The following is a 16239-nucleotide window of genomic DNA, read 5'->3' on the forward strand; positions in this document are numbered from 1 at the left end:
CTAAGAGAGCTCCCAAAGCGGTGGTTAGTGATGTGCTTCTCTGGGTGGGACGCAGCAGAACACCGCCACCTCATGGCAACCTCCGTTCCCTGCAAAAAGTTAGCAAGCCCGTCTAGGAAACTTGTGAACAGAAAATATTTTCACTTTTGGGCAAGATGGGCAATGTTATGGACTACGTTGCCTATTACTTATCTAAAACCACAGTTAGATGATTTTAGTATAAATGAAAAAGAATATGGCACATATTCTAAAACAGGTGGAATTCAGTAGAGAAGGAAATAGTGCCCTGCTGCTGTTCTCCTCCAGGCAAGGAGTGATTTCATAGAATCACAGAATCCTTAAGGTTGGAAAAGCCCTCCAAGATCACCTGGTCCAACCACCCCCTACCACCAATGTCACCCACTAAACCCTGTCCCTAAGCACCACGTCCAACCTCTCCTTGAACGCCCCCAGGGACGGTGACTCCACCACCTCCCTGGGCAACCCGTCCCAGTGCCTGACTGCTCTTTCTGAGAAGAAATGTCTCCTCATTTCCAGCCTGAACCTCCCCTGGCACAACTTGAGGCCATTCCCTCTAGTCCTGTCACTGGTTACCTGTGAGAAGAGGCCGACCCCCAGCTCCCCACAGCTTCCTTTCAGGCAGTTGTAGAGAGCAATAAGGTCTCCCCTGGGTCTCCTCTTCTCCAGACTGGACAACCCCAGTGCCAACAGCTGCTCCTCACAGGACTTGTGCTCCAGGCCCTTCACCAGCTTTGTAGCCCTGCTCTGGACATGCTCCAGGGCCTCCATGTCCTTATGTTTGTAAATACTGGTGTGCTGATGGGCAGGTAATGGGTCAGCGGGGTGTGCAGCCTGATTTCTAGAGAGCACATAGGTGGGAAGCATACAAATGGAATGAAATTAAGCTCTGCCAATTAAAAAGGGAAAGGGAAAGGGAAAGGAGAAAAAGAAAAAGTTGATATTCTAATTCAATTCACTTGAAGTTATTTCCAAAATGAAATACCTTGGCTTTTATATTTTTATTTTAAAATTTGACTACATGCCCATTTGGCTGTCATTTCGAAGAAAAAAAGGTGTTTATTCTGGAAAACGAAGTATTTAGACTGCCCCGATACGTTCCCAAACGTTGTTTTTCGGGTGCGGTTGGTTCGCGGAGGCCAAGGCACGAGGCCAAGGCACGAGGCCAAGCCGCGCGCCCTGCCCCTTTAAGAGCTCCTCTGCATAACCCCGCCCGCCTCGCGGCGACCACGCCCCCCAAGCCCTCCGGCAGGGGGCGCTGCGGCGGCCGGGGCTCGCAGCGCGCCTGCGCGAGTCCGCGGAGTCCTTGGAGCGGCGGGGCGGCGGCGGCCATCATGCAGCGCTGGGGGCGCGTCTGCTGCGCGCTCGCTCGGGTACGGCGCGGGGGGCTGCGGCGGGGCGGGACGGGACGGGACGGGCAGAGCCGGGACGGGCAGAGCCGCGACGAGCCGGGACCGGACCAGCCGGGACGAGGCGAGCCCGGCCGCCGGGGCTTCCCCCACCCGACCCGGACACGGGGAGGGAGGGGCTCCGCCGCCGGCTCCCGTTGGTGGCCGCTCGGTGTCGGTAACGGGGCGCCGCTGGGGGCTGCCCTCCGCCGGGCCGGCACCGAAACGGGGCGGCGAGGCAGCGGCAGCGCCCGCCGGGCTGCCCCCGGCCGCCCTGTGCCCGTCGCGGGTGCTAACGCGGGGTGCTGCCTGCCTGCCGGCCCGCTGCGTGCGCGTCGGCTGCTAAAAACGCGGTGTTATTTTTCTTGCAGAGGAGCCATTTTGATCGGATTCATCACGGTCTGCAGGGGGTTTGCGCGGTGCCGCGAAGGAGCTATGCCGAGCAAGGTGAGCCGCTGTAGGTAAACCCACGCGGGAGAGAAGCAGAGCTTCAGACAAGTCGGGCGCCCAGGTGGTGGAGTCCGGTTCAGAGTTTTAGTTGAAAAGTGCTCGTTCGTCACATCTGCTATCAAACTAAAAGCGTACGCAGAACTTGAACTTTATATCATCAGAACGGTGGCACTAATTAATAGAGGAGACTGTGGTTATAATGACTTTGGTACAAAGTTCATAGTTTCTGCAAGATTCACAATCAATAGAGGTTGTGTGGATGTCTATTTTAGCAATATTTGCTGCATTATAAGCTAATAATTTGCATTTATCTTTTGTGCTAGACATCAGTAGAAGCTAAGTTGAAAGAATGTTGTAATAAACCATTTAGACATCTTGGGTTAAATTCCTAGAATTTTTATAGCAGCAGGGACACGTCAGACAAAATCTAGTTATTTAATTTCATTTTACATTATTTTCCCTGTGAATTTTAAGGGTGGTTGTTTTGTATTGCAGAGTGAATACATCCACGCAGCCTTTCCTTTTGTCTGGAAAGCTGTTCTCGAATGCAAAATGTAATTTACCTAATGCATTAAATGACATAATTTTTAGTAGTGACTTTTCAGTGTTTTGGTGCTGTCAAATATGAATTATTTCAGAAATAGGTTGGTACTCCTGCAGTAGTTTGTAAACCAAAAATAACTGAAATGTTTTCTATTTCAGTTGATGCTGATGTCACAGTTATTGGTTCTGGCCCTGGAGGGTATGTTGCTGCAATCAAAGCAGCTCAGCTTGGATTTAAGGTAAGACCAGACCTTTTGGTCACTGAGCAGAATGGTCATCCAGATGAAAGTGTTTGTGTGAAACTGGGAAAACTGAAATTCGTATGTCCCATCTTGGGCTGCCAGATGCTGTTGACATAACCATAAACTGTTACCTTGCTTACCTATATTATATGGAAGTTGAAGTTGAAATGAGGAAGGTATTACTGTCTAGACTGCTAGGAGGCTACTCAGGTCAGCTTGCTTCTGGCTGGAAGAGATAGTTGGGATAGGCTTATGTTCTTTTGTGAGGGAAAAGGTAGGAAAAGAATGCTATGAAGGAAACTCTCCCAACAAAAAAAAAGAAATTGAGACAGTGACAAAAAAGCCACTTAAAAACTACTCTGAAATCATGAAGAAGAGACAGGGGCTTCAAATGGTTGTGAGCAAACTGCCTGAGCAGGGAGGTTGGACCAGATGACCTCCAGAGGTCCCTTCCCACCTCAACCATTCTGTGATTCTGTGGGGAACAGAAAAACAGTATTCAGCTGATAGGCTTTTTGAATGTGAGTGGATGAATTCCATTGCCATCTGAGAATTTGAGGTGAAAGCAAGTATTTTCGTAAGTTTCATTTTTCATTCATAAGCGACTGTGACTTCAGCAAGGTTGTTATTTACCTTTACTCCTTAATCTGAGCCCGACTTGCTCTCCTGGCATTGCATTATTCTCAAGTATTTTGAAATCTGAGAAGGAAGGCAGTGCTGGCAGACTTACGTGTGCTCCTGCTGGCTGGTACGTCCCAGTGCTTTGACAGCTGGACTTCATGACAGAACAAGTTGGATAGACCACCTGGTAAGGACAGGAGCTCCCGTTTATGAGTGGAGTTCCAGTCCAACACTGGAACAGGGGCCCAGGTTAAATGTAGTCGTCATCCCTGGAGGTTTTCAGGACTTGACTGTAAAAAGGCACCGAGCCACCTGATACAGCTTTGATGTTAACTGTGTTTGGAGAAGGAAGTTTGACTAGATAGTCTGCAAGGAAGGTGCCTTCAACCTAAATGTATTTTTTTAATTCTTGAGTGTTGTCTCTCTTCGGTCGTTACTCCAGCAACTGGCTTTCAGTGATGTCTTTTTGGGTATATTTCAGCCTTCTAATGTGTAGCAGTACCAAAATATAAATATTTGAGGTTTCATTAAGAAGTTTTGCATCTGCCTGTGACCCTAATGCAGATAATTGAAATGTCTATCCTTGTTTGCAAAACCTTTTTTGTCTTGGTTTAATAAATATTCCTGCCTTTATATGTATGTTGTCACTGAGCTATTAGCATGTGGAAAAAAAAAGGTACTCAGTGCTACAGGTTTTAATTGAGATTTAGGCCATCTGCTTTATAGTTTCCTATTTATTTATTCTAAGGCTATTTTGTGTGGCTGGATGTCTGCTTTTCCTGGAGCAACACTTTACTCAAGTTTTTCATATATGTGGTTAACAGTAGGTTACTGTATACAAGGAGATTAAAAAAAGTGCTCATCATTCGTTCTGTTGTGTTTTGTCATTTGTTTTACAGTTAGAGTGGGCAAAGGTTCTGGGCAGGCTTACATTCATCACCTGTAGTGTTGAAGAAACTTGAAGAATGGTTATGCTGAGGAATGTAATGCCATGGTTTTGTGACACTGGCAAAAAGATAGATTCCGTCTGTCCATCCACAGATAAAACTGAGTCTGCTCTACAGAACTTTGAACCTTGAATTTTAGTGGTACCTCTGCTAGCACAAGTGTTAAGTCCTTGTATTATGAGTTATTGCTGTATTGGGTTTACATGGCGAGGTTTTGGTGCTGGGGGGCTGCAGGGGTGGCCTCTGTGAGAAGCTGCCCTGTGTCAGATAAGGGCCAGTTCCAGACGGCTTCAAAAGGCTGGCCAGAGACAAGCCAGTGAGCAATGATTTTTGTGCTTCTGTGAGAGAAGGTGTAAGAAAAGGAGAAAAAAAAAAAAACCTGCTGCGCAACAGCAGCTGGGAGAGTGAGGAGTGAGAAGCAGCCCTGCAGCCCCCGAGGTCAGTGCAGCAGGGCAGGAGGTGCTCCAGGCAGGCAGCACAAGTTCCCCTGCGGTCCATGCAGAGGCCCCTGGTGGAGCAGGCTGTCCCCCTGCAGCCCATGGGTCCCACACGGAGCAGATCTCCACGCTGCAGCCCGTGGAGGAGCCCCCGGTGGAGCAGGTGGATGTGGCCTGGAGGAGGCTGCGGCCCATGGAGAGCCCCTGCAGGAGCAGGCCCCGGGCCGGAGCTGCAGCCCGTGGAGAGGAGCCCACGCAGAAGCAGGGGTCTGGGGGGAGCTGCCACCCATGGGGGACCCGTGCTGGAGCAGTTTGCTCCTGACAGACCCTGTGGTATGGAGCCATCTGGGAGCAGTTCTTGAAGAGCTGCTGCCCGTGGGCAGCCCCCGCAGGCTCAGTTTGGGAAGGACGGCATCCCGTGGGAGGGAGCCCACGGGGAGCAGGGGCAGAGAGTGACCGAGAAGGAGCAGTGGAGGTGAAGTGCTATAGAGTGACCACAGCCCCCATTCCTCATTCCCCTGTGCTGCTTGAGGGGAGGAGGTGGAAGGGGTCAGATGGGGGGGAAGGTGTTTTTAGTTTGTTTTTTTAGTTTCTCACTGATCTGGCTTGTTTGTAATAGGTAATAAATTACATTAATCTCCCTTATGCTGAGTCTGTTTTGCCTGTGACAATAACTTTTGAGTGAACTCCCTGTCCTTATCTCAACCCTTGAGCCCTTTCCATCATATTTTCTCCCCACTTCCCTTTGAAGGGGGGTGTGTGAGAGAGGGGTTGTGGTGGAGCTCGGCTGCCCACGTGAGTAAAACTGCCACAATTACCAACAATGTTCTCTGGGCAGTGGCTTCTGAACAATTTTGCTTGGTCTGATCAGTGGAGTTGATTTAAAGTGGACGAGGCAGAAACTTATCAGGTCAGTGTAGGAGCAGCCTATGCTGTTTGATCCATAGTGCGGCTTTTAAAGCCCACGGATCATTTCACATGCCCTCATGTGCTTAAAACAGGAGGCGGGGTGGACAGGGGGTCAGCATGTCTCAATGTGTTTCATTGATTTGACAGAATGAGGAATGAGTCCTGTTCTTTGTGTTACCACCACCTCTACTCTAGCTCAAAAGCATCAATTTAAAGAAATGATGAAAGGGTTTCACCTGCATGGTCACTTCTCAGCAGATTTGAATTCTTAGATTATAATCCAAGGAGCTCTTAATTTGAGCATGCATGCCCATTGCAAAGGGGGAGATGCCAGTTATTTTTGCCGCTATAGAGAGGTTTGCAACGTTCTTCACCTCTCCCTCCTTTTCTCCCCTCAGACTGTCTGTGTAGAAAAAAATGAAACATTAGGTGGAACCTGTCTGAATGTTGGATGTATTCCTTCCAAGGTAAGTGTACATAGTTTGTCATAACTTCATTAAAAAAGAACAGTACCTACATGTATCACTTTAGAAACCATTACTTAATCTTTTTCCAAGATTGACACACTTTGTTTAGAAATCGAATTTATAATCCAAATGAACTGAGGAGCTTCATAAATATAAGCAGAAATATTTTGTTTACAGACTGTTTTACGGGGTTTCCCAAATGAAAGAGAGAAAGAGGGATGAAAACCAGGGGTGCATACAGATGTATCTTCTCACTCTGGTGAGCTTGCAGTATGCCATGTGAAATTCCAGATCCTTCCAAATTTTTTTTCAAATCTGTAGTTTTGTCCAAGGTGATGTACTCATGTTAAAGGGATGCTGAGCTGTTCCCTGTTCAGTCACTAGAAATTACAGGGATAGAGGCACCCCTGAAAAATGATTAACTTTGTCTGGTTTTGATTGGACGCACCACGCTCTGAAGATAACTGTCCCTTTCCAATGACTGTAGGAAGAGCCTCATTGATTAGTTCTTGAAATATTAATCTAAGCTCAAATAGTATTCTCACTAGCCCAAAAAGATAACCTGGAGAGTGGGGCTGGTGGTGCTTCTGTGGAGTAGTGCTGGTGGGGAGAGAAAAGGGAGAACCCAAGATGTGCTCCTAAGGAAGGTGAAAGAAGAAATTCAGAAGTAGCTAATATTTGATGCTATCAATGCCATTTTAAGTAACTTTAAAACTAGAGCTTTGTAAGAGCAGTGCTGTTGCTAGATGAAAGGAGTCTTCTTCGCTAGCGTCCAGCAGGTGAGGGAAGATACTGACAGTCAGGCTTGTGATGACCATAGTAACAGATACAATTTTCTTACAAAGATCCCTCCTAACAGTATTGCTGTTCCTAATCTGTTTGCTTAGAGAGGTTCTGTTAGCGTTATAGGAGAAAATACAGTATAAATACAAAGTTTTGTAAATGATATATTACTTTGCCTAGATATTTTAGTAATACTTCTAATGCGGCTCAGAATATATATTGAGGAAAAACTCAAGACTTAGATGTAGACCAACCCGTCATTACTATGCACGCTTGGAACTTTGCTAGGATCTATTTAATTGACTTTTCTTATTGAGTCCTTGATTATTATTTTTATCCTCAAGGTTCTTACAAAAGTGGTTCTGAACCCATGGTTAAACCTGGATGCTATCCAGAGTTTTTTCAGGTGGCAATAAACTTCTTAAGAAGTGGATATGTAGGCTGCGTACACTGAAACAGTAACCATTTCAGATACTCATTTCCAAAAAGCCACTCAAAATAATATATTGGTCATGGATTTTTTTCCTTTGTAATTGCTGAAGTCTTACGCAGTGGCTGTGTCTCCAGTTAATGTTTTGGTTATTACAGGTTCAGGGTTGTAACAGTTAGGTAAAATGGACAAATTTTAAACATTGAGAGTCAGTAAGAGTTACTCAGAAAAATGACATTATCTTGGTCCAACAGTATTAGTTTTACTCAAGCCTGTGTATATGAAGCTAGTATCTCAATATATTCTTTGAATATATTGTACCTTCTTTAGGGTTCAGTCTGTGCAGACTACGCAGTTTACTTCTTGCACAGATATTGATAGTTCCCTGCTTGTGATGGTTATCATAAAAGACTTACTGTTTCTTCCTGAGATCTTTCCTTAATAATAATGCTGTTTCTAATCAAAATGCTGTTCTGGTGGTTCTGCATTTCTAGCTGCTCATTTATAAACATACTTACAAAGGAACTGTTCTAACTTTATTTTTGAACTGTGAGTGTCCAGTGACCTGAACTAGCTCTAAGCCATCAACTACAACTAGCTGTGCAGCTGTGATTTTGAAATGCACCTTTTAAAATATCAATTTCAGACTTACTAGAGAATGTTGTGCAAAGAACATGTTTTTTTAAATATACTAGCTAATACTACTAATATTTAATTAATTCAATTGCAAGCGTATGTCCCAATTCATGTTTTTGTGTGTATACTTCAGGCCTTGCTGAACAACTCGCATCTTTATCATTTGGCCCATGGAAAAGATTTTGCTAGTAGAGGAATTGAAAGTGAGTATGCAGAGCAACTTGTCAGTGCCTGGTAATGTAAATGGTTTCAATCAACAAACAAGTATAACAGTTCAAATCATGTTGTTTTAATTGTAGGAAAGTTATTCAGAAAACTTAACCGACTAGCAAACAATATCCTTTCTCTGTCAACTAGAGGTTTAGGGACGTGTCTATTCCTTGAGTCCTGAGTAGAGAAGTTATACTTGAAAAGCATAGTACTGTTATTTAACATAGCAGTTGTTGAATGTAACCTTTATCATTTCGTAGAGGCCTTCAGTACATCTTATTGTATCAAACCTGTTAATTGTGTAGGTTAGCTCCTATAAATAAACTGGGATGCTTAATCCAAGTTTTTTAACCTTAGTTACAGGAATCCGCTTGAATCTAGAGAAGATGATGGAACAGAAGAGCGGAGCAGTAAAGGCCTTAACAGGTGGAATTGCTCATTTATTTAAACAAAACAAGGTTAGTTTGGATTATATACTGCAGTGTATCTGTATTTTTTTTTTCTGATCTAAATTTGTTGCTTTTTGCTTTCTCATGTTCTTGCCACATAAATTAATTTGAGTGACTGACTCAGCAAGGGCAGATTCTGAATGCTTTACTTTTTAGGCTATTTTAAATGAACAGCTCTTTCATTCTTAAATCTAATTAATAATAGTAACTTACTTTGTGATTTGTACCAGATGGTGATGCAAAGGTTAGTGTTAGCGGCTTCTCTAAAGCAGTGAAATTCAAATTAAATGTAGCATAACTTACATAAGTAATTTGAATCTTAATGTACTGTGTTCTGATTATCAAAGGTTACACATGTATCTGGCTTTGGAAAAATAACTGGCAAAAACCAAGTCACTGCAACCAAAGATGATGGCAGCACACAAGTTATCAATACCAAGAACATACTTATAGCCACAGGCTCAGAAGTTGCTCCCTTCCCTGGAATTACCGTACGTATTTGAAATCTCGGTGCTACTGTCTTTCAGTGGGTAATATCCACATCGTTTATTGTGTAATAACTTTTTGCATCTGATTGGCCTTCGCTTTCTGTGAGCTGTACGTATTGTAAGCCTCTCTTTGTGGATTTCTTTGCCTGTCACTAGATTGACGAAGATAATATTGTGTCATCCACTGGTGCACTGTCACTAAAAAAAGTCCCTGAAAAGATGGTTGTCATTGGTGCAGGAGTCATCGGCGTGGAACTGGTGAGAGAATATTTAAACCACTCGGTCCTTAATTTATAAAGGAACAGGATGTTGTTTTTCATTGTACTTAGCAGTATTGCTGTGATTTAACAGATGTTGTGTGAGTTGTAGTGAAATCTCAGAATCTATGGCCTGCTAGCTCCCTTTCCTACCTGAAAATCTGGGATAAGTGTTTGTTGCATCAGCATTCCTGCATCTGGTTAGCTAAGTGGAGAAATGAGAGAGGAACATACAGGCCTCACATACAGTTTTTTGGGTTGTTTAACTTCCACTGAGGTTTGTACTTCTTCTGTATCTAGATAGGGGAACTTCCTCTTTTAAGGGAAGTTCATCTTAAACTATCCTAGATTCCTGTTCATAGCAATTAATCCCATAAGTCTTATGTGATACAATTACATGTATTATATCTAATAACCAAAGGAGTGAAGGCTTTGTAGATCATCTTAGGCTGAGTCCCTTTGCCTCACACCTGCGTAGTTCAAGAAGTATGTTTATGTGCTGGCTTTGCAATGGCTTGAGGATTTGCACATCTTCTTAGTGGTTGATTTAGCTTGCAGACCATTAAGCAAGGAAAGAGTAAGCAAAGTAAAATACTATCTGGATGGATGTGGGCTAAATAAGGTATATATGGCTTTTGTGAAGCTGATGGTAGTGGTTATCGTTAGAAATACATGCAGAAGCAGCAGTAGTTATTATGTAAGTTTTATGCAATAAAATATGTCTTACTGTTTTGATTTAGTTTGATTTTGTGGTATTAGGACACCACAACTTCTTTTGGGTTTTCTGAGCTACATGCCAATTCTTTGGGCTTTAATTTTTCTATTCCTATAACCTAAAATATACCTTATTATTTTAACCGTTTATTTAAAAGCTTAATTACATGGGTTACATCACAGTAGTTTTAGGCGTGCAAACAGTGATAAATTCACTTTTTCTGAAAGGCTTGGGTTTAGGGAGGCAGACGTGTTATCCTACACTATAATGTTTGTAAAAACCGATCAGTTTGCTATAACGTTTTGTCCCCCTTTTGCAGAGTTCACTGTTTGTGGTAAATACTGCAGTAAAGAAACATGAAATTTTCCTTTCAAAACCTTCTCTTCCCTTAAGCATGTTGTTGTGACTGCAGGGGTCAGTTTGGCAGCGCCTTGGTGCAGACGTGACAGCTGTGGAGTTCATGGGCCATGTTGGTGGAATGGGAATTGACATGGAGATCTCTAAAAACTTCCAGCGTATTCTTCAGAAACAGGGACTTAAGTTTAAGCTAAACACCAAAGTTACAGGTGCTACCAAGAAACCAGATGGAAAAATTGATGTAGCGTAAGTATTTAACATAAAACTAAAGGAATGCAAGTTACGTTCCTCCACCCAGTCCTTCAGATCTGTTTGAAAATACAGTCTGATATTGTTCTTCAAACAAGAAGAAATGAAACTTAATTCTTCAGTGGCATTTAATTTTTATCTTGTATTTAACTTGGTGTTCATAATTTTGGCTTTATTGAATTCTAAATTGTTTGTATCGGAGAGGTTCTATTGACTTGAGTTGGTGTGCTAGTGTAAAAAAAAAAACAAACAGCGGTTTTTTTGTTTGTTTTTAGTGAGATCAGTGATTTTTTAAAAAAAAAACAGACCACCCTAAGTCATGCTTTTCATGGAAGTTCTCTGCTTCTGGTATAATTAACATAAATTATTATTCAAATGGTTATTTTTAAGTTATTAATTCTTGGATGCTTACTGGAAAGGATCTTTTGTCCTTTCCTCCCCTTGTCTCCAAATAAGCATGATAGAGATTTGATTGCTTCCGATTAGAAATAAATGAAATTGTCCTGGAATGTTTTAAATAGCCAGACTTGAGCCTGCTGAAGACTCTAGATGAACGGCTAATGCAGAAAAATATAAGGCAAATTTTCTTTGTAAGGTCCCTACCTGTACACTACTACCTCTGTTCCTTTTCTTGTCTACATATTCTCTGTGCAGACAGGTTACATAAGCATTTTCTTAAAACTGCAGTTTAACGTTACTTAACAAATGTAAGCTTAAATGCCTTTTTCATTGAAGTCTTAATATGATGAATTGTTTGCTCTATCTCCATGCCTCAGGACAGTCTGTGCTTCGCCATTGTAGAGGTCCTAGCTTTGGGCCTCTTTATGTACCGTGCTGATGCTGGCTGGACCTCTCATGTAGTCTCTGTATTTAGAATGTTTCATACTCAAAGGGAGTGTGCTTTTCAGACACACTTCCTAATCAACCCCACTTGCCATGCTTTGGTTCTTTCTTGCACTCTGAGCACATGAACTGACCTTGTTCTGGATGCAACTAAACGTGAAGATGAACTTGAGGGATGTACCTTATGCAAGACAGATCTGCAGTTTGGGGCCAGGAGAAAGCTTACTTAGAATACATGGCCCTACCTCACCCAGAAGTAGAAACAGCTTGGATGCTGAGTACTCGGCACCGATTGCTTTGCTGTACAGATTTGCTCTTAGCAGGCCATGCTACTTGCTAATGGATGCATAGGTTGAATTTCTGTATCTAAGAGTTATTAACAAATGGGGTAAGAATTACTGGCCCTTCTTCCCTCTCCTACTTGTCAACTCTTGTAAGGAAATGAGGGGTGGACTGAAGGCAAGTGGTTTTGGGTGCCAGATTGAGCCAGTAGGTCACCGTCTGGATCATATTAATTACTAGTCAGCGAAACACAATGCTGCAAGTTTACAGCTTAGCATTTTTGCTGTTTGTTTTTCTATAGTGTTGAAGCAGCAGCTGGTGGCAAGGCAGAAGTAATAACTTGTGATGTGCTCCTAGTCTGTATCGGTAGGCGTCCTTTCACAAAGAATCTAGGTCTCGAAGAAATTGGAATTGAACTTGATAAGAAGGGGAGAATCCCAGTCAATAACAGATTCCAGACCAAAATTCCTAAGTAAGTAATTAATTAATAGTATTTCTGACTTTATTTGAAACAGGACTCTTATTTTTAAAAGTTCAACCTATTAAAACACTCTAATTGCTGAATATAGCTTTTTCTGAAAGGAAAACCTAAATTTCTGTTTATTTCTGCAGTTGAAGATTTGTAGTCAACCCTTAAAGTTTTGTAATTTAAAAGTCACTACGTGTTGGTACTAATTCTTGAAGTGTGGTCATTTGATGGAAGCCTTTCTTCTGTAGTCTCTATACTAATGAGAATTAATGTTTGAATCTGATTTTATTGGAGTATGTTTTAAAATAACTGTTATATGAAGTAGCCTAGGTGTACTAGGACTTTTTAAACAGCATCTTATTTTGTTTCATTGGTCTGATAGCATCTATGCTATTGGTGATGTAGTTGCTGGACCGATGCTGGCCCACAAAGCTGAGGATGAAGGCATTCTCTGTGTTGAAGGGATGGCTGGGGGAGCGGTTCACATCGATTATAACTGCGTACCCTCTGTAATATACACTCACCCTGAAGTGGCCTGGGTTGGCAAATCAGAAGAACAACTGAAAGAAGAGGTATTGTTTGTTTTTGTCTGAGAAGAAACTCTTTTTCCAATGTGGATGTGGTTTCCTAATCTAGTAATGGCTATTAGTTTATCTAGCTACTTTGTGCAGGAGAATTTCTCTATCTGAATGTATTGTGTAGGGTGTATGATTGATTCCTTCCTGCATGCCACCCTCACAAGGATTATGGTCTTGTTTAATAACTTGTTTTGTGAAATTAATATTGATTCTTGCCTATTTTTCTTCTTTAATACACCTTTATACCTGTTATCTTCATGCATTGATCTGTTTGTCTCATCTGCCTCTTATTTTTGTATTAGTTCTATTTTTATATTTATCTGTATGGTTACATCATTCCTGTCGAGCTTTCAGGACATTAACTCAATGCCAGTAACACGTATCTGTTTTGTAGGGGGTAGAATACAAAATTGGGAAATTTCCATTTGCTGCGAACAGTAGAGCAAAGACAAATGCTGACACAGATGGCATGGTGAAGATACTTAGTCAAAAATCAACAGACAGGATGCTGGGTGCTCACATTTTAGGCGCAGTAAGTATTATAAATTGTGCTGTTGTCTTGGTAGCTTAAGGGCTTTTTGTTGTGTTACACAGTTCTTGTAAAAAGGAAGATTTGAATTTCCCCAAATCACTTCAATTTGCTGTTGTCTTCTGCAGCCATGCCCTCCTGCCCTCGTCCCAAAGGCTTTTCTGTTGCTTTGGTGTCAGACCCACCATTTTTTTATTGATTCCCTAGAATTGCTAGGGTTATTCAGTTACTCTGTTTTTTTTTTTTCTTTATGAATGTTGCCAAATACTTGAGAGAACAGCAGAAATTGACTCAAGGTCTAGAAGTTGGGGAGCTGAATGGACTTTTTTTCATTCCTTTTTTTTCTCCTCTGATATTCCACCTTCAGCAAAGTTGGTAACCTTATGTGGCATTCACCAAGTCTGGGGTCAGTAACTGATGGAACTTGATTAAAAACAGATCTTTTTTTCAGAATTTGAAATCAGAAAATTCTTTATGTGAAAAATACCCTTTTCTGCTCTACCAGTCAGAAGTTGTATCTTAGACCCTAATCTCACTCTTTGGCTTGGTTTGGTTTTCTTAGCTGTAAAGGTGTAAATGCTCTTCTTTTATTCTTTCCCCTAAAGATGTATGCAGAAACATTTCTGTATATCTTTGCGTATTGTTTTCAGAAAGAAAACTTCTTTAAGAAAACAGTGTTAAACACCAAAGCTGTTCTCTGTTTTCCTGGAAAGGAAATTTTATTCCTATGAAAGGATATACTGTCAACACTGGAAGATCAGCACTGTAACATTCATATCTGAATGGGAAATTACTTACACTGAAAAATAAGGGACCCTGAGTCTTTGTATGCCATGGCTGTCAGTGTTTTCTAGTGAAAAGTCTTTATAACAAAAGTGTTTGTAACTAAACAGCATTGACTAGCGGAAGACACTCGGAAGTTGTGTTATAGGTAGTTGTGTGGATAGGCTGTGTTTCTGAATCCTATTTCTATCATTCCTTATAGGAATACATAGTAAGGTGTTATGCTAGTTACTCCTCTCACAGTGCCAATCAATTAAAAAAAAATCCCCATTCTCTAAAGAAAGTACAACTCAGTGAGAGACAGTAATTTTCATCAATAAAGGGAAAGGGCTGGGGAGAAACTTTGTGTATGTGAATGCTAAAAACGTAATTGGAGACTTCGTTATTTTATTTCAGCTACTCAACTTTTCTGGGTAAATCCCTATAAATACAATAGATAAATATAATGTAAATATAAATTAATTAAATTATGAAATTATAAATTAATGAAAATGAGGGCCCTCTTTTATTTATCTAGTTATCAGTTTAATTTTCCAGAAGGGCATTAGTGGTTTTTTTTTTTCTGTAGTGATAATATACAGTACCTTTGATCAGAATGTGGGTAGTACCTGATCAGTATTTTGTGGGAAAAATGCCCAGATTTTACACAACCCTCAGTAATAAGAACTCTGATTTTGTGTTATGTTTAGATTTACGCTCAGTTTGAGTACTTAAAACTGGCATTAGAACACAGCTGAAGTCCTAGTCATATTATGGCAGTGTTTTGTTATTTTTTAGCAAAATAGAATTTACAAGCTGGATACTTCCTAGTTAGTAGTTTAAAGAATCTGCATAACTGCGTAAAGATTTGTTCTAACTGCAAAGAACATTAAATTACAGGGTGCTGGCGAAATGGTTAACGAAGCTGCTCTTGCTATGGAGTACGGGGCATCATGTGAAGATGTAGCCAGAGTTTGCCATGCCCATCCGGTAAGTTTTTTCTAAACAAACTGTTGAACACCATGGTTGCACAGACATGCCGTAACTACATGTAAATATTAACGATTTGTACCTTTTGTGTCTATTCTCTGCAGACGGTGTCAGAAGCCTTCAGGGAAGCAAACCTAGCAGCATCTTTTGGCAAAGCTATCAACTTCTAAAACGAAAGACCAGTTCTCTGTACATGCGTAGTACATGTCTGGAAATGGACTGTGGTCCCTTGTGGAAGGCTGAGTTTGAGGATGTTAGGACTGAATTAAGTGAATCTCTTCATTTTAGCCATCAGATATTTAAACAAGTAGAGTTTGGAACAAGCGGAATTATCCGGTCTCTGTAAATTAAATACTTACAATTACGTGTTTATTTACATTCTGAATGTTGCAGAAAAACAGCCTAAGAGAACTTTTTTTCTCAAAACCAAGCATTTCGCTGCTGCATGGGATTATAAAGTGTGTTGGTCAAAACTCTGAACAAGTGTCCAGCATACCTGGTGTGTTCTTATTTGAAGTAGTGATAGACTAAAACAGTTGAATGCTGGCACTTAGAATGCTGCTGGCACTTAAAATGCCACTGTCACTTCCGCACAAAAACGTATGTCCTTCTGAAAGGATTAACTTAGTGTTTAACCTACTTCTTCTTGCATACAAATACCAAAATTTGTTTTGATCTAGTAATGTTAGGGTGCTGGGAGAAGAGGGGCTTGTATAGATCAATTAAAACTATATTAACTTTTTTAAGAGAAAATCTCCGTGTGTGTGTGATTCTCCACACATCATGTTTTCATATTGAAAACTCATCGGGAAAAATCAAGTGCTGATAGAGAAATGAAAAAATGAAGAAAAATTTCATCTTTCTGCTACTTAATCTTGTTTTTAAAGCTTCCATTGTCCAATTCTCTTCAACCTCAAAATGCTAGAACTGGATAGCAAAGCAGCGCTCACAGTTGAGTGTGATAACATGAGGGTTAATCTTCTGCACCTTCCACACACAAGGGCTGCAGCATCAGCTCTGCACATAGTTGAGACGTACTTTGTTCTCTCCTGTTTTCTGTTTTGTGCTCTCTTTGTGTCTCTGCTGTAGCAAGAGAGCTTAATAAATATTTAACATGGCTGGCTGGAGGGTTATATTGGGTTTTGTTTGTCACAAATAGCATCTTTGGAATATCCCTAATGTGTATAGGG

At 41.4% G+C, this 16239-nt stretch overlaps 1 protein-coding gene across 1 annotated transcript; it reads left to right on the forward strand.

Annotated features, from left to right (window-relative positions):
- The first annotated feature begins 1248 nt into the window (after positions 1 to 1248).
- Positions 1249 to 16171, forward strand: DLD (dihydrolipoamide dehydrogenase). The gene is made up of 14 exons (XM_083825853.1): positions 1249 to 1391; positions 1778 to 1853; positions 2559 to 2638; positions 5954 to 6022; positions 8005 to 8074; positions 8439 to 8539; positions 8878 to 9021; positions 9175 to 9276; positions 10403 to 10593; positions 12023 to 12193; positions 12573 to 12762; positions 13163 to 13300; positions 14960 to 15049; positions 15154 to 16171. The coding sequence occupies exons 1-14, from the start codon at positions 1353 to 1355 to the stop codon at positions 15217 to 15219; spliced, it is 1527 nt and encodes a 508-aa protein (XP_083681979.1). The 5' UTR covers positions 1249 to 1352; the 3' UTR covers positions 15220 to 16171.
- Positions 16172 to 16239: the final 68 nt, after the last annotated feature.

Source organism: Anser anser (genome assembly GCF_964211835.1).
Source record: "Anser anser genome assembly, chromosome: 1".
Lineage (NCBI taxonomy): Eukaryota > Metazoa > Chordata > Aves > Anseriformes > Anatidae > Anser > Anser anser.